Source organism: Chlamydotis macqueenii, chromosome 5, assembly GCF_036417535.1.
Source record: "Chlamydotis macqueenii isolate bChlMac1 chromosome 5, bChlMac1.mat, whole genome shotgun sequence".
NCBI lineage: Eukaryota > Metazoa > Chordata > Aves > Otidiformes > Otididae > Chlamydotis > Chlamydotis macqueenii.
The window spans coordinates 38,391,880-38,410,695 of NC_141560.1; the positions used below are offsets into that span (position 1 = coordinate 38,391,880).

Here is an 18,816-nt window from a genome sequence, read left to right on the forward strand (position 1 = left end):
AATTGGATATGAACTTAAAGTCCATGCAGGAGATCTGACTTGAGAGGAGGGGGCAGATATACAGACTAGCTGGCTTTCTTCGTTCACAGAGGAGTATTTTTTTTTTTCATTCCATGGTCTAATTGTTGCTGAAAGAATTCTACCAGGTGAGTGGCAGCATCCTTATTCCTTTCTGCATGGTAGGAATTTGGTGAACAAAGCACTGGCTCCTTGTCTGTGGAAGACATGAGAAACCTATAGGCAGTGTTACAGGCATAGAGTGGGATAGCTTAATTTCTCTCCCTCCTCCAATGAAGCAAGAAACAAAAGGGGCAGACAGTTTATTGCAGCATCAGCTCCAGACTTGCCATGTGGCAGTTTAAATGTCATCTTGAAATGACATTTCAAGGCGAGGGTGTATGCAGACAAAGAATTTTTCTTTGGTAGAGACTAATTGACTTGAAAGATCCAAATTTTAAAGATAGCCTTTTTGTGAAGTGAATATGAGCAAAGTAGTGACATGGAACTAAGGAAACTCTTTTCACTAGAATAACTTCCAAGTTTAATGACAAATCTGCATATTCCCTCCCATAATGCAGCTTCTTTTTTGCCTGAGTAATTGGAATTGTGAGTTGTGGCTGTTTGAGTCATGTGTTTCTCTGGTGCTGGCGTGTTGACTTCATCTCAGAAGTACTTAAGGATCTGAAAGTCATATTGCCTTTCCGAGTAGTAGGAGCACTAACCCAGGTCTCCAGTCTGTTCTCGCAGGGTACCAAAGAGTATGATACCCATGTCTGCACCTCTCAAATTGTTTGGAGTTATCCATCAGTTTTGAATTTCTATGGCAAACTTGGCCAAAAATCCCTTCAATATAAATATCCATTTAACTGGAGAAGCTGTGGATGAATTGGGGTTTCCCTCAGAATTAAAAGTATTCCTGTGATCAAGCATAAAGAAACATTAAATTCTGCAATTTTTTTTCCTTGAGAGCTTTAGATGTTTTTGTAAGGAATAGCATGATAGAAGTGTTGAAATGTGTCTCAGGGTGGGTTGTGGTTTTTTTTTGTTTGTTTTTTTTTGTGGGTGTGGTTTTTTTTTCCACTCCCATCACTCATCCAGTTGTCTTTATTCCAGTTGTCTTCTTCCTCCTTTGTAAAACCGGTACAAACAGATTTTTAGTCCTAACTTTCTTTTATGAGCGTTGGAGTTAAGTATGACATTGTTACTCATCCAGGTCCAAAGTTACCATTGGAGGTCTTGCAGGCTAAAACCGTACTAGGTGGGTGGGACATGTATTCTGCTGGGCCTTTTTCCTTCCTTAAAAATAGAGGTTCAACTTTGTGCTTTCTTGATTTCCCAACTGTACTTTGTGTGTTTGTGTACGAGTCTGTTTTTGCTGTGACAGTGTCTAATAGGCTGTGGCTGAATCCCTCAGTCCTCAGGTATGAGTAGTGTCACATCCTGCAATTTTAATTGCTGTGCTCTGTACCGTCAGAACATTACACCTGAGGTTTGCAAGCTGTTTTACATTCCTCCTCATAAGTGTGCGTTTGCCTGCCTGCTGGCTGGCTGGCTGTCAGGTTTGCTGTGCCTCTCCAGGTGGCTGATTTATTTATTCTAGCTGTCTAGTACAGTCTGCTGTGTCTTGGAGACCTTCTGAAAGGTGGTGGGGGGATAGGAAGGCTGGTTCTCTTGAAGTTGTTTTGAAACACATTCTCCAGATGCTATATCTTCTGGGGTTGTTTTGAAAGGAAAAGCTAAAATTAATTGTAAGCTAGGTAGTCTTCACACCTGAAGTATTAGAGGGTAAGTGAAAAATTCTAGTCTTTCTATAATGCAGCTCCTTGTAGTGTTGCCTATGTGGAAAATTGCCTTTTCTGCTCCTGTTAACTTGTGAATTTTGAATACTGGGTAAGATTCCTAAATGCCAGAACATGTAAAAGGTCATTCTTGTTTGTTTCTGAATTTCCCTTTTTCCTCCCCTCCCTCAGTGTTGTGGGTGTTTGACTCAACACTTACTATTTATTTATTTGTCTTTGTTCTTGTAGATCAAGGAGCTCCTGATCAACCAGATCTTTTGGGAATTTTTTTAAAAAGAAACTTTGGGTAAAAGATGTGCCATGGAATGGTAGCACCAAAGAGCAACACAGGATCATCTCTTGCCTTGACTAGCCATGGGTTATTTCTTCTGCTAGTTATCTTTGGTACCTTTCTCTTGGAAGCACAGGCCACAGGTAAGTGAAACCTTTGCATATGTTGCAGGGAGGGGGAGATGTATAAGTTGGGAGGTGGCCTCATATTTTTACGGGGAAGCTGGTGACAATTGATGCATTTGTACACATCTTTCTGTACTCACAGGAAAACTTCTATTGCTACCTGTTAGGCAGAGGGCAGTGTCTGAACTGAACCAGTCTTGCATACTAGTAAATGAATGCTTGTTCTTTACCCTGTCATTTTGATTCCCCCAGCTTTTTTCCCCCCTCCATTCTTGTCCCTTCACTGCAGCTGGGGGCACTTGGGCTATCTCAAGAGCATGGACCAAGTTTTGGTGGAGTGAGATTCTCATGTAGATATTCTTATCTACATGCCCTATAGCAACTGCTCATGAGAAGTAGTTTTGGAAGCACAGATTGTCTTCAGCTCTTTGCACAACTGATGAATTTGTTCAGTGTTTCCTTGTGTGCTATCTTCTGACACCTCAGCAACCTGCTAACTGCACCCCTCTATTAGATTCTCTTTGCAGCTTCAGTTTTTCCCTCTTCCCTTTCTTGATGTTTATCTGATGGACAAGTGTTGTGAATAACGTAAATAGCAGTGAAATAGGGTTATAAGTGAAATGTTATCAGACATGAGGGAATCTACCTTTTAGAAATTAGTGGAAGAAGAAAATATGTTGGATACTCACAAGGCAGTACATGATGTGAAGTATGTGCTTGTTTACCCAGTATACCCTGAAATACGTCTGTTCTCTCAGACCAGCTGTGGTGTCTGTAGAGTGATCATAAATGGCATGAGTTGGAAGGAATAACTTTGTGCTGTTGCACAGAACTTTGAAGGAGGCTAGTCCCAAAAAGGCACGTAAATTTGACTTCTGCAGCTGTTGCAATGTAGAATGATAGGTTGCGTTTGAAAACAAAACCTCAGTTCTTAACATAACTCTGAAGTTTGACATGTGAAATGTCCCATGACCAAAAGTCCTCAGCATCAGTAAAGCTTAAATTGGTCCCTGTGTGGTAGAGGAGGATAAATGTTCGTTGCCAGGTGCACTCAAAGCTGAGGTGATCTTGTATGGAAAAGTTTGGTGTTGGAGACTGCTGGAGGAGGAGTTGATCTTTTAGTATTTCTGGCTCTTCAAGTTGGAAGGGAGAGGCTGCTGAAATCAGATATCCCAGACTTGTATGTCTTCCTGGCCTAATTTTGGGTTTATAGGCAATGAGGGGTGAGGAGACACACATGAGAATGTGAGAAATTGGCAAGAACAGATGATGAGAGTGGGAAAGGGACCAGATCTTTTTGGATCTGGTCTCTCCTTGTTTTTTCCAGTTTTGCTGTTACTGGTGATAATGTCACTGCCTCGTTTCAGATGTAGGCCTGTCAGATACACTTCCCAGCCTGGGGCTGGAGTGCACCATCCCCATCTGAAATTCCCATTACAGACTGCAGCACCTTCAGTTGAGTCTGTAATCAGTATGCAAATGCCTTGTGCTGCACGGGGCTGCTGGATGGGGAGAGGCAGCCACAATACTGGCAAGCTGTTTCAGTGTCATTTTTGAGGCATCCAGTCACATTAAGAAAAGCACTAGTTAAGCATGTCAAAAGACCCGAGAGTGCTTCTGCATTGTGTTCCTTTTGCTTCAGGACCTGAAACCAGCTGTGGTAAGCTGATTGAGACAGATCATCAGCTAAATAGGATTACAGTGGCTAGGCATGAACCGTTTCCTGCAGGGGCAGTGAGAAAGTGAGTGCCAGTGAAGGGGAGCCCAAGATCATAGCAGAGGGCAAGACATGCAGGGGAAAAAATCCTGGGGACCGGGAAGGGCTTGCTGAGGAGCACTTCCGTGTGCAGGTTTTCTGAGACTGGGAGATAGCAACCCAGCTGCCGGTTGCTGGGAGGGATGGGGGTGCTCAGTGATGTGTCATGGTCCCAGAGAGCTGCACCTGCAGCAGCACGCCAGCCATGAGTAACATTAATGAGCAAGTCAGCTGAGGAGCGGACGGCCAGATGGAGAAACAAAGAATACTGGCGAGGTGCTTGGAAAATCTTTTTTTTTTGTCTTTGTCCCTCAGTCAAACCCCGTATCCTCAGTTTATTACTTCACATAGCAAAATCATTCAGAGCAGACAGAGCAAAGCGGTGTTAACATAAAGCAAGAGATTGTATGAAATCTCTTGGTGGTAATGCTTATCTTGAGTGCAGGTCCAACGTGACATGCTCACAATTGCTACAAAAGCTGAAGAATGTTCTCATAAAAAGACAGACAAGCATGAAGACAGTGGCTGGCTTGGCTCTGAGTGAGGAAGCAGAGCTTTTGATTTATATGTTTAAAACCATATGATGTATATTGTATTGCAATAATTTTGCTATTTAGAAATTCGGTTGCTTGAGTTCCAGGAGGCTTAGAGATATATTCATGTTCTGGGTAGGAGTTTTGTTCTCTTTGCCATGTGTTTAATGCAGAGGGCAGACTCATTTCCAGTCAGCAAGCATCTGATTTGTCCTCTGGTAATAAATTTGTTTTATTTATGCATGGATTTTTAAGAAAAATCTTCAGCACTTTGTCTCATGCAGTCTGTCCAAATATCCTGGAGTGCCATGAGATGAGTATGATAAGTTGCTTAGTCACTAAGCACACTGCGGAATTTGAGGAAGCTGCTCCCTTTTCACAGGAAGATATCCACAAATATAAAAATAACCACTGCACATATTTTAACAAAAAAAATGCAGCATTTGGTGATGGGCAAGCAAGGAATCTATGTGAGAAGAGGAAGATTAATGGGAACTTCGGTGTTATTCAGAAATATTTTGAACTTTACACTATTGTGCCTTTTTTCCCTGTCTGGCAAGTTCTTCAAGATTATTTGGGGAAAATAATGAAGGAATGAGCAGGCAAGGAGACTTGGAAAGCAAGGACCTGAAATGCTGAGGCTTCGTCTTTCTCTTCTGTTTTTCTTCGATAGTTCATCTGGAATGTAGCTAAGAGCTGGGATGCTTAGTAGATAGAAATAGGGAATTTCTGAAGTATTGGAGAGGAGCAATAGCAAGCATTTTGTAGTTTTTCTGCTTTTCTACAGATAACGCTTCTCCATTCTTTTTTTTGTTGCTGTGATTTTCCGCTTACCCTGCCTTCCCCCCACCCCGCAATCTCTGGCCCTTAAGGTTATTCCCAAGCTCTCAAAGGCCTTGTGTTTATATCTTATTCCCAACAATGGCCCTCCTGTCTGGCCAGGTTGTTTTTGGAAGGATGACAGTGGATCAGAGTAAGTTGTTCATTAAATTTTCAAATCTAGTCTCTAAAATACTCTGAAAGCTTCCTATCATTTGTGTTCCAAATGGTGTAATCTCTCCTGGATTCATAACCAGCTCTGCCAGAAACCTGTCAAAACATAGGCTGGGCCTTGCATTATTGATAATAGCATCACCTGGTCCTGGGAAATGCAAGTAAGGGTGTTAGTAAAAGTATTAACCATCCTGAATTAAGCAAATATCAATACCCATAAAGGAGAGAGTTTAAATATTAACCTTTAAAAATTAATAAAAATGCAGGCTTGATGAGTCTAACTCCATTTAGATTAAGACACAGCCTGATTTTTGTTGACTGATCACGTGTGAAATGCTATAAAGCTAGCTCTTTAATTTTTAGGACTGCCATTAAAGTGATAAATTGAGCTTGAATAAACTGAAACGACTTCATTCCTGCGTGTTGTCTCTGACGCAAATGCAGCCAATCTGCTGCTTGCTGTTCTAAGGTCTTTTCAGTGCCAAGGTTATTCTGCACAGAAGCTCTTGGATACTGCTGGTATTTGTTTGCATTGCAGAGAACAGCGTGTTAGAGCGCACTCCAGTCATTGAGCAGATTCAGACTTGTTCCTGTTCTTTGGGAATCTCTGCGAAGCAGAGGTTTCCTTTATTTCTAATTATGCAGCTGAAAGAAAGGCATTTATACAGCTAGGGGTGAATTCAGTGGTCATGAAAGCAATGACACAGTAACACTGGATGGCCAGACAGAAATGTGGGGATGTGTCGTGCTTGAACACAGGATCTTGATTCTAACCTGCATGCCTCATGCAAGTGTGGGTCTGGAGAAACTACAACCCAAAGAAGTGTGTAGTTCTTCACGGAGAGAAGGAGGAGCAGTTTCAGGTGCAATTCCTCTTTCCAGTCCCTTTGGAGAGCCGAAGAGGAGTGTGGTATGAAAGAGCATGGTGAGGAGCTCTGGAGTAATAATGGTCAGGCTGCAAAGGTTCCTAGGAGGCAGATGCAGATGGGCCCAGAATTCAAATAATAATATTCACTGTTAATACACTGATCCAGGCAGTGGTATTTAAGCAATTGGCTTGAAAGGAGTAATAGGGATCTCAAGAAGCTACACAACTTGTTTCATTTTAACCAGTTCTAATGGTTGAAGGATGAATTAAAGCAAGCATAATAGTAATCCTGAATTTTCCTTTTGTCTGTCCTAGGTTCGCTCAGCAAATCCAAAGGACCTGCATGTGAGTAGACTTACATTCACTACTGTACTATGAGAAATGAGTGTGATGTCTTACTGCTTAATACAAGTGGCTGTGAGCTAGGATTCCTATTATACTTCTGTTGTGTTGGGCTGAGATCCATCTCTAATGCTCCATTTCCATTTTTGTTCCTTGTATTTGGGAAAGATGACTGTCCTCAGTTTGAGAGAGATCAACTCTCCCTGTGCTTCATATATTTTCCTGTGCCTTTTTTAGCGTTTAACTTCAAATGACTCAAGAAAAAACAAATAGAATAAATATTTCATTAAAACACAGAGAGATGTGAGATGCTGCTTGTGAGAGTTTTGAGAGGCTGCCAGAGAGGACTGAGAGGGCAGGAAGGAAAAGCTGAGGCAAAAAACCCACTTGTTTCCTTTAATAAAGAAAGGTGAACATCTCATCACAGAGCCTGAGTCTGGTATCTTCCATTGGATACTCCTGCATTTCCCATGCTCAGAAAAAGTCTAAAATCTCTCCTGTGTGCATGTTATGGATGTACATAACTTTGGGAGGAATTGGGACACATATTTGGCTTCTCTACTTGTTCTAAATGTGTAAAATTTTGTGTAAATCTCTATTGAACTCTGAAATTTGATCTGTTTAGTCTGAACTTTCCCCTGTCCTCTAAAAAAATTTGAATACAAGAACAGAGTCAGAGGGGAATGGATTCATAATGAAGTATCTAGAGGTATGGGAGAGGAATTTTGCCACCTACCAAATTTTGGTCTTCAGAGAGTGGGAGATGGGAGAAAAGCTGATAGAATCTTCCAAATCCTGGATTTTTATCCAATGCCTGAATTTTACTCCTGGCAAGACTGGTATCACACACCTGGTATTAATGGGCTTTCAATTCTTGGCCATGGTTGCTAGTAGGAAAAGAAGCTGCTTTAGGAAATAACTCAAGACTTGTCTGGTCCAATTCACCTTAGCTTCTTGGGCTAGAATGAGAAACATGGAAACTGGTAGCTTCACTGTAGAGGGAAGCAGGAGGAATGCTGAATGGCATGGTTTGTTCTTCAGCAGAAAGTATTTATTTGTGAACTTCTGTCCAGGTTCTGTTTCATCACCATCCTGGTGTCCCTTGATGACTGCTGCCTGCTAGGTTGAAGATACAGACTTGTCTGTCATCTTATGCAGCTTCCCTCTATCACAAGATCCTTACTCTTTATCAGCCTGAGCCGATTATTTGGGAAGAGTTTGGGGTTGTTCCTAGTCTCATGGGAGAAGTCCTGACAGCGGGACAGAATAAAGTTTGTTGGCTTTCACCTTGTGCCAGTTGACAATTCCTTTGCTGCTTCTGTGCCTTTTGAGTCCTAAACTGGTTACCATTGTAGCTGAGGCATTATGTTTTTAGGATATATTGGATCTTTTTCATCTGTGCAACCCATGTCTGGTGTTACTTCTGCAGTTCATATGTTTCACTGTAGCACCACAAGCAGTTACCACCTCCTGTTTATGCTGCCAGCTATTACTGACTCTGTGGTGGGAATGGCAGAACAAGAAGTAAATTTGTTCTGAAACTGTGGCAAACTTCAGCCTGGGCTGCTACTGCAAATACTGCTGGAATAACTGGTGTGTGGTATGTAAAGCTGTGGAGTAGATATGTCCTCAGCATGCTTACATGGGTGATAAGAGGGAAACAAGTGGTAGGGCAAGGTGGGTAGTGTAGACTGTCTTCAGCTTTTGTGGCTGAATCTGCCAAGGCCCTCTGTTAAACTCAGCAGTCTGTATCTAGATGAGGATTGCTAAGACTTTGCTCTTCTCAAGCTGCTGATAGTCAAGAGTGAAGGTAGAGTGCTGCAGGCACTTGAACAGCAAGCTGAAAAATGCTTGTACTTTCAGTGCAAGCAGTACCACTTGTACCCAGTGACAGGATTACGGTATTGTCTCAAGGGGTTGTACTTGCTTATCTGTGCACTGATCTGCATCTAAAAAAACCTTATTCCTTTTAATAAACTAAAATCTTTGGGTTTCATCTCCCTCTGCAAGCAGGAATTCCCCCGAGGCTCTACTTCTACAAAATGTTGTACTGGAGTTGGAGGACTGGCAAATTGCTTGCTTCCAGGTGTTGTTGAAGGGATTTGAAGTAACTCCTTAGGTATGGGGCTGCTTGGATGAGTTATAGGATGTGCTAGGCGGATTGGGCTAGAGGGGGCTTGTTACTAAACTTTTGAAGAGTAAAATAAGTGTTTTGGCCTAGACTAGTACAATGATCCTTTTGTTATGGAGGGGGAGAGTTCCTGTGCTGAGAAGACTGCCTAATCTCAAGGTGTTGTGGGGGTGCTCACTGCCTGTGTAGCTTGGCATGGCTGGTGCTGGATGGAGATGCCTCCTGTGTTCCTGCTCTGTAGGGCCAGTGCCATGAATGCAAGGATAAGTGCATTTATCCGCTTGGCTTGGTAAGAAGCATTTCAGGGGAAACAGAAGCCAAAGAATGGAACAGTAGAGTAACAAAAGAGCATCTTCAGAGCCTGCAGGCTCAGTATTTTAGGTGTAGCCAGTCATCTTAAATCAGTGGGGAACATCTTTCGAGAGCAGAAAGAAGTATGCTGCTTTTGAGATGTCTTTTACTTTGTCAGTAAAGGGAGAAGCATGTCTGATTTGAAAAATGTTGCCTTGCTGTAGAGTGAGGACTCAAGACAATGTCCACCAGGGATGGTTTTTAACCCACAGACAGGGAAGAAACATGGTAGGCCTGACACATGTAGAGTCATAACTAGAAAGCCAGAGGCTGCTCCTGCATTTTTGGCTTGAAGAAAAAGACCAACATAGTGTATAATGAGTTTTGTGTCAGATACACCCTTGGGTACTCATAAGACTATCCATCAGAAAGAGAATAAAACTGTTTTGTTATCTTACCAATTCTGTTGTTTAAGCAACTTTGCATATTTTCTGCTTCTTTTTCAGCAGAGATGTCAACTGCTGAGACAACAGGTGAAGTTTTTTTTCTGGTTTAGGTAGAACTAAATATTTTGAAGGGAATGGAGCTATCTGGAGACTCTTCAGGCATAGAAAAGGACTAGAAGCGAATGGAGATTTGTAGGAAGGTGATAGAATAAAGGATCAGGGAAGGAGAGGAGGAGAATGGGAGTATAGCAAAAGAGGAAGGTGAAGATTTCCACAGGTGGAGTTGTAAAAAAAGATCCTGGTGGTTTAAAAAACAATTAGTGGCTTGGTGATTAAGTAGCATAAGTCCTGAAAGAAGGTAGTGTTTTAGTTATGCAAGCAGATTAGAATAGCATGGCCTTGGGAAGGAGGACTCTAGTAGAAATATATATATATATATGTGTGTGTGTGTATGTGTTTATTTTTTTAGTGGTTAAGTAAGAGTGTCTTAATGCAGGAAAATGCAGAATATGCCTTTACAACATCAGGCTTTTGAGGCTTTACTATATGCAACTAATGAGACACTGACAAAGAGGTTAAGAACTTGAGGGTTATAAAGTGTATGTGCCCGCTGGGAACCGAAGCTTCAAGGCAGGAACAGAGCAGGGTGAAGATGCCAGTTACTGGAGCACTGGATGTCTGCCTACAAGTGCTCTAACATCGTAGCTGGGGATCTGGTAGGGAGAGAAACTACGAAAGACTGTAAAGCAACTGTGTGTGAAACAAGACATGGGGAGGAATTTCCAGTGGAAGTTTCTGCCATATTTAGAGAAATATCCATGACTTTCTCAGAAAGTTCTGTTTTTCTTTATTTGTGTTTCATGGTTAAGTTTCATGGCTAAAAGCTGTTTTGTTCTTCTCCCCAATCCTGCATTTGTTTGGCTGCTGCACTCACTGTAGAGCAACCCTTCCTGTAAACAAGATAAACCTATTAAAGCTGCTAGACCACAGATCCTTGTTAACACCAAGATATCACTCCCTGCTGATGGTGATGCTTTCTAGGTGGGGTCTGTGTGTCACTGTATCTGTGGAATTAAGTTATATTAGAGTGGGTCAGGGACTTCTGGTGTTGCCTCTATTCTGGACAACCAGCATCCTGGAGATTTCTCTCCAGACTTACCTGATGCTGCGGGGGCCTTTAGGAATGTCCTTCTGGTGTGTCATACAAATCCCACAGCTGTTGATTTATCCCTGGCTGGGAGGGGAGAAGAGTGAGGTTTTTAATGTTTCCTCTGGCCACTCCTACCTTCAGAGCAGCTAACTTTGGTTACACCCAGGACTCTGAGTTTCATTCTCCAGTAGTTCAAGTTGTAGGCCTGCTGACATGCTTCTTGAAAAGGACCAGTGCTGTCAGAGTTGTGCTGAGCCATGCGTTGTGCTGCATCACGTCTTTACTTCTCATTAGCACAGGCAAAGGACCGTAACTCTAGTGCTCTGTATTATCCTAAAGCTAGTATTTCTTCCATTCTGTCACTGGTTTTGCTTTCCCTAGCAAAAGTAACCTTTGAATGCTCCTGGAGAACAACCCTCAGGTTTCATTGAAAACGCTTTCTTGGGTGTAACTTACTTAGGTTATAAGATACTAAGAAAAGATAGAGGCTTTATCATTTGAGTATTTAGGTTCAGCTGTCACTTTTCTCTCAACTGAGGAAATTATTCATTTTTGATACGCAAGCTGAAAAATCTGAACATAGTTACAGGCTGCAATGAGTTTGCCTTTGAGTGCAAGTCTTAGTGAAATCCACAAAGATGGCAAGTTTGTTTTGCTAATTATATTCTTCTAGTCCTCCACTACTTTTTCTTTCCCAACAAGCTAGTCCTGTTGTAAATGTTATTGCCCTTAGCCCAAAGCAGAAGTGAGTCTTGCTGTGATGTAGAAATGTGATGTCCTTGAGCAAGCATAATCTTAACCTTTGGGCCTTCCCACTTTGAATCTCTTGATTTGCTTCTCAGATACTGAAATGTCATCTTTCAGTCGACAGTTTGTGCTTTGGTGGTGGCTGTTTCCTCCATGACATTTAGTAATCTAGACTCCACTTTTGGAATAGCTGGGAGAGCTGGGTTTTCTATTGGTACAGGATCCTTGTTCAATTTTTTGTCACTGAAGTGATAGCTTAACAAATAGTCAGCAAGCGTGGTCTGAGACAGATAACAAGACAGGCACTGTTAGTGCACTTCTGCTGCGTGGGAGAGGAGATACATGCAGTGGTGGCCAGATCACTGCTAGCATAAGGTGATGTGTAAGTGGACGTGTGCTGGAAGAGGTTACCCCCTGTGAGAAGTTCTGCCTTCTCTTAGCACCCTGGAGAACTGACTGCCTCTTGGCATGTGCCTCCAGCTGTGGAGATTCCTCAGGACTGGAGCACATTTTTGGTGTTGTAGTTTAGCCCTGCTAGGGACCAAGCTATGCAGTTTCTTACTCACTCTTCCCACCCTCTGAGGGAATGGAGGAGAGAAAGCTCAAGGTTTGAGATAAGGACAGGGAGAGATCATTCACATTCAAGTTCCTTTTTTTTCTTTTTTTTTTCCTTTGTTTTTCCTGTCAGTGTTGCCTTTCCAGTCATGAGCTGATCCCCTGTAAGAGCTGAGCCCTTTGATGTGCAGTATGACTGTATGGGGGAAAGGGGATGTTGCAGCCTGTGTTCTAGTACACACGTAGGGCTGCTTTTAGCATCCTTGATTTTTGCTGTCAGTAAAATCACAAGAGACTGGTGGAAGCTGCTAATTAGGGGTGTTGTGAGGAGATTCATTCTATGACTACAGTCAGGGTACTCAAAGACTTAATTATTTTACTGCATACCTCTGGCCACCTGCCACTTGTCTGTGGCAGGTCAGGAGTATTTCATGCTTGACTGCGTCAGGTGCTGAGGAGCAATTTCAGAGGATAAAAATGGATGTCTGTTCTGCATCCTCTGACAGCAGGGAAGCATCTATCACTAAGTCTGTTTCCGTCCACTGAACTCTTAACTTAATTAGCTGCTTTAAATGGAGGAAATTTTTCTCCTGACATTAGTTAGTACCACCAAGGGAGGATGTCTGCAGAAGCAAAGCTTTTGTGTTTGTAATTTTAAAAATTATTTGGGTTTGGTGGCAGCATTTCAAAGCTGCTTGCCAGTGTGCACCATGTACAAATGAACCCAAATACATCTCACTTTTCAGAGCAGTCTATCACCTTCTTTCTGTGGCAAAAGAGGCTGGCCTTTTCTCCTGTAGTGGGAGGCTCTGGGAGATGGTAGGAAATGGTAAGCTGTAGGAAACTTTTTTTTTCCCAGTGAATTCTATGGCATTTAAAACTATCATTACTTGAAGTTGGCTTTCCCTGGTCATTCCCTGACTGGTATCAGGGGCAATGAAAACTAAACACTAAATTGAAAACAAAACTGAAAAGCCGTCTGGTAACCATCTGTCAGTTGTTACATATCGCATGGTGGCAGGGTGAAACTGGTGGTGCCTGGTCTGGGCTCTGATCTCTCCACAGCAACTAGTTCCAGTTACTTTTGCAGGGAAGTTGACTGCTCTGCTCTCCATCCCTTCGGAGCAGCTTTCTCCGTGGGAGGGGTTCTTCCCTGAGGCTGAGCTGGTTCCTGGGGTTGTGAGGACAGATGTATTTGTTGATCAGTTTCTTTGAACTGTGCTCTGCTATACCAATATCTGTTGTGCTGAGTTTAATGATCAGCTGTAACGATTTTCACTGTTGTGCAATTGTTTAGCTGTAGGAAGACAGCACTTGAGAACCTTCTTGCTTTGCTTCCCCCCCCCCCCCCCAAGTCTTCCCCGAGCCCATCTTTGTCATCGTGTCTGCGTTTTGTGAAACAAGGCTGTGGTGTTCAGCTGCTGCGCCCCGGGCCCCCGCCCCGCACCACACGCATGAATTCATCAGCTTGATCTTTCCACCCCTGCTCCTCGGGAGGGTCGAATGGCAGCTGCAGCTCCTGTCAAGCATGATGCCGGATGGGGAGCTTTGGGGAAGAGAGTTACGAAAGGACCAGCTTAAATCATCTGTGTAAGGGCACAGTAAAGGATCTGTCACCCAGGCCCCACGGCTTGTCTTCTGGTGCTATGGTTGTAATGACATTAGCATTTCAAAAAGGGGATTACCACCGCCCCCAGGTTCTGAGGGGAGGATATTCTGACTGTTACTGGCAAAGCTGCTTTCTGGTTATATCTACCGGGGTTTTTTTTGTTGTTTCTGTTTTCCCTGTGTGTAGATCCTGAAGGGTTGGTGAAGGTGGCTGCACTATGTTAAAAGTGGGTTGTTGCTGTTGTGAGGAAGCTGGTTGTTCATTGGCCTAAATGCAGGCTGGTAGATGTGAAGTTGTCACTGATAGCATTATTTCTTACTGACTTGGAGTGGCTGTCTGAGAACTTCCTAATGGAAAAGTTAAATTAAAGGAACTACGTTGGGATCACAGAAGTATCCCGAAGTCATGCTTCCAGGAAGAAGTTAAGGCAATTTTACTAGTCTGTCTTGTGTATTTCAACCAAAGCAAATGGGCAGCACATGCATCCTGTTCACTGTCTACCTTCTGCACTTCTGGTGGTGTCAAAAACCACTTTCTGTGCCCAGGCACAGGATTTCAGAGTGATTCATTGGGAAAATGATTGTATTTTTATACAGGTCTGGTTTAAAAACAAAAGCTCCTCTAGTGCAACTTAGCTACTGACTCTTGCAACTCTGTTACATTATCCTCACCTCACATCAACTTCCAGCTGATCTTTGTTTTTCACTAAGTTCACTTTCCCTCTCTGATGTTGCTTGTGCTGGAAACTTGTTTTGAGGCCCTACATACGCTGGGCTCTAGTGGAAAATCCCTATAGCTGCTATTCTCCTCTCCAGTTCCATTAGCTGTAGAAATGATAGGTGAGGCCAGGCGGGCTGGTCATCTGGTCCCTGGGGTGAGAGAGCAAAGGGAATTGTCTTTTTTGTCTACCAGAGAGAAGCAAGAGTCCTTTGTGCAGCCTCTTCAATCATATATGGACCCTAAAGTTAGTAGCTGACCCACGGTGTCCAAAATAGGAGCACCTTGGCTTGACTGTGTAGGTGTGGCTGGAGGGCATCTAGCAGAAAATGCTGTAGTTGCCTGGAGCCTTGTCCTGAGCAGTATTGCTAGCACTGTGTGTGTTGAACTGTTGAATAAGAAAGGAAAGATGTATTTTGAAGAGACATTACTATATGCTTTAGGTTGAAGTGTTCACAGGCCTTAATCTTTGTGTGTGCCCATAAGGACTTCTCTTGCACGTTCACGTAGGGTGTAGTTCACCATGTGGTTTTGCAAAGCAGTACTGGCTTGAGTCACGGCCGCCCCTTGCTCCTGAGGGAGCAGCCAGGAGCCCAGCCTCCTGCAGTGAGTCATGGATCCTGCACAGAGATAAGCAGCCAGAGACTGGCTGGAAGACCTGCACAGCTCTTCCTGAGAGAGATGGCAGGCCTGGGCCCTAGATTAGCTGTCCCTCAGGGCATCAAGGAGGAGCAGGAGTAGTTTCCTCTGTAAACACAGCACGGGTACTTGGTGTTCTGAGGAAGGGAGGCGCTTAACTTCTCTGTGTGAAAACAGGAACTGTGGAAGGACTTCTAAGAGTGTGGTGGCTGCTGACAAGGTGTGTGTGCTTATTCAGTGTATTTCTAACTCTATTAATCTCCAGGCCTGTTTGAATCTGCTTATTTCTGTAGAGCACACATCTGTATAAACTTCAACAAGGATGCAGTGTCTTAAACACTATACGCTCAATTGAACCCGCACTGAGTGAAGGTGGAGCTTTTGGGTGCCCTGTGTGCTGGACAGAATGCATAGAGTGGTGGAGCTGCAAGTCACTATGGTCTTATCCTCTCCTTTTTTTCTGTTTCTGCAAATGCACCAGCAGACCCAGCTGTGCGGATCTGCTAGCTGTCTCCATCAGAAGTTACCCACTAAGTCACTGTGCAGCCAGCTCTAGAGTAGGCTTTTGAATTTGCAGTTAAACTTAGCTACCATGCATCTTTGGTTTTGGGATGTGTGAATTTCTGCATCCTCTTTTTTGAAACGCCTTTTCTGGTAGTGATGATAGAAATTAAATATTCAGTATTATGGTGGAAGCAGGCTGGAGAAGAAGTAAAATTGTAAATCTGAATGCTATGAACTGAAAACCTAGGAAATAAAGAATACAGGAAATGACAGCCTGGTTTCTGAGGGGGCTGATCAAATTTTAGGTTTACTGAGGGAAGAACTGTCTGTCATTGTTTCCAATTTCAGGGCAATTACTGGTTTAAGGCTTGCAAGAGAAAGATAAGGGGCAGCAAACCTAGAACAAATAAGTGCTAGTCATAACATTTGTGGGATAAGAGCATTTATAATTATTGTAGAGTAAGAGGAGGGGGAAAAAAGCATGAAGGAGAAAGTAGTTTTATTTCCCTTGCTCCCTGTTTGGATTAATGAATTTAATTACTTGGAAATAGCTAAAAGCAATCTTGTGAGTTTTTTCAAATGTACTTTTAACAAGACAACATATTTTAAAAGAAGTGGCAATTCAGTAAAAATAATTGAAGATGTGGGTAAGAACTAAACTGCTATACCCCCGTTGCAAGTGCTTTGTGTCTGTAGATGTTGAGAGCGCTAAATTAATATGCCTCTGATATACTGGGATGGGAGAAACCAGGGCAAGAAGACACGATTCTAAATGCAGGGAAGCAAGTAAGATACCTGATTTCAAATAGATCCATATTAGAAAGTTGTTCTTTCTTTTGTTCCTGTCAGCATCAAATAGAGACAAATATGGAAAGGAAATGGCTGAACAGAGTAATGGGATTCTGTGTAACAAGCAGCAAGAATGCATGAAGTGGGAGAAAGGAGATGGGGCAGAATGAAAGAAACAGGAATCTTTGTATAATAAAGCTTGTGTTAGAAATTCCTGCCTTCTTGATGGTATAGTTTAGTTTCTGCCTAAACTGTTTGCTCTTTTGTCAGCTTAAACTGATCTTTATGAAGTGATATGGCAGCTAAGTAAGTAAATAGCAAAGAAAAATAGCATTGCATCTTATTTAAATTGGGGAAGATATCTGGTGGGATGGCTGTGATGTCAGATACATTTACCATCAAATGAAATTTTTTGAGTGCTTATGTCTTGCTGGTAATCAGTTGGGAGAGGATGTCTCAAGCCATGCAAGCACTGCTGAAAATTTTACCTAGTGTGTTTAACAATCTTTAAAAAGGAATTTAGTATCCTGCTGCTTAAATCTGCAGGCAATACAGTACTGAAGGAGAGCTGAAATATTCTGATAATGACTGAGTAACATGAGTCTGTTCTGAGTAACAGAGCAACTGAGTAACATCTGGAAATCTATGAACAGAGACTGAAGCTAGCTTACTCCAAAGGTTACTTGACTAGTAAGCAAGTTGAGGCAGTGTTTGGAAGAAGGCACGAATCCATTCCCTTAAGCAATTTGCAGTGGTGGGAGCTCACTGAGTTGTTTTGGGAAGGCAGGGTAGAGCTATGCACCTTTTCATTTCCTCTTGGTGGGTAGGTACCCACAGACAATACTGATTATCTGTACTAAAAGTCTACCAGCAGTACAACAGAGCTTCATATTTCCAGCTTGTCCCATTCTGTGATGAGAACAGACACATTGCCAGAGCTGCCTGGGCCCTGAATACTGGTAGAAGAAGCTTAATTTTCTAGTTGCAATTGTACCTGGAAAGACACTTCTGTGTTCCCAGTGCCCAGTAGCAACAGGCTCTTCTATGATCATCAGCATGAGCCCAGTGTGAGGGCTCCCCAGGGCAGAATTTATTAGAAAATAGTATGCTGAATAAAGCAGTTTTATGCAGCAATGGTGAGGCAATTTCTTGTTGTTTTCTTAATGACTCTTTTTGTCAAGTCATCAAGAGGAGTATTTGAAAACAGCATGCCGTGTTTTGGTCAGTCTCATCAGGTGCTCAACCGTGGAACAAGCGTGTCCACTGACTAGGGCCAATGCAGATGCTGTAGGACAAAGTAGTTGTTCATTCTTGTCATAGGAGCACCTCTTGCAAAACCATACTTCCTGTTCCTGTGTGCTACTGCAGCCCTGGAGATCTCCTTGTTTAAAACAGTTCTGTCTGTGCAGGTATTTTGCACTTTTAAACAAGAATGCATTTCAGTCTAGTAGCCTGTGATTCCTTAAGAGGTTTTCCATGTTATGTTCCCACTGCTGTGAACCTTGGTTTTGAATGTTTTTAACAGTTTTTACCAAGGAGTTCCACGTCCCTTAATATGTCCTAATTTTGTACCGGCAGTCACATGACCTCCTCTCAGAATGGAGCGTTATGGAAAAAACTACTTTTCTGGGAGCTTTTTGCAGAGTCTAGACTGAAAATCTATTGCCAGTAAATGTGCTAGACTGGGATTAGAAGTTTTCAAGCAGTGGTCATCAGAACACATAATAATAGTCCATGTAGTTCTGACTGCCATGTGACAGCATCTTACTTTCAAACTGCTTTAATTGTGTTAAAATGGAGCTTTAAATGCCTTTTTGCTTTCCAGTGCAAGCAGCTTCTGTAATTGGTGGAGGTGTGTGCCCTTGTAAGAAGGTGTATGACCAAAAACCACCTCTGTTATGGAGGAGTACTCTTGTTCAAGTGTGTTTTACACACTGGGGTGATTTTGATTGCCAATGAGGAGTTTAAGAGGAGCAGGAAGGGGTAACTTCAAAAAACCACAACTACTAAGAGAAAACATGGGTGCAGTTGGGTAGCTCGCTCTTCCCTGTGGAGTTACTGCAGAAGGGATGCTAGGCCTGGCAGTATGGTTGTTGCAGGGTAGTGTGAAATCAGTGTCCTTCCAGAGCAGCAGAAGAGAGATTGTGACTTGGTTTCTGTTTACCCTGTGAGCTAAAGAGTAAATGTCAACTGTCTGGTTGTCTCTTCCGCCCTGAGAATGAGTGCCAGCTTTGTGCAATAACTAGGTTGCTGTGATTTGCATTCATGGCTCTAAGTTCTGATGATTGTAGGGGCAGGGCTATGAAAGTAGATCATGGCACCTCCACCCACTTTATTAATGAAGCCATACTGACCGTTAAGAAAAATGGGGAGAAAAAAGTCTAGTGTTATAATCTGGGTGACTTTTCCCAGTGCTTGGGAGGCCTTTGCCCTCTTTGTCCTCAGACAAGGTACTGTGAAAAAGAGAATGAAGAAGAGCAGTGGGTCTGCTTTTTGAGGAACACCCTAATTCACCAGACATTAAATTTTGTTTCTACTTCTTGGGAAGTTG

The 18,816-nt window shown here is 42.7% G+C and overlaps 1 protein-coding gene across 5 annotated transcripts in view; it reads left to right on the top strand.

Moving 5' to 3' along the window:
- The window catches only part of SUSD6 (sushi domain containing 6), an 88,834-nt gene that overhangs the window by 36,718 nt on the left and 33,300 nt on the right, over nt 1-18,816 (top strand). For 4 of the 5 annotated variants that reach the window (XM_086748429.1, XM_086748432.1, XM_086748430.1 and 1 more), the window contains 2 exons: nt 2,028-2,213; nt 6,661-6,690. In XM_086748429.1, the coding sequence (XP_086604555.1) occupies nt 2,093-2,213; nt 6,661-6,690 (151 nt within the window). In that variant the 5' untranslated portion in view covers nt 2,028-2,092. The remainder of the gene's footprint in view (nt 1-2,027; nt 2,214-6,660; nt 6,691-18,816) is intronic. The other variant, XM_086748434.1, reaches the window with a different exon arrangement.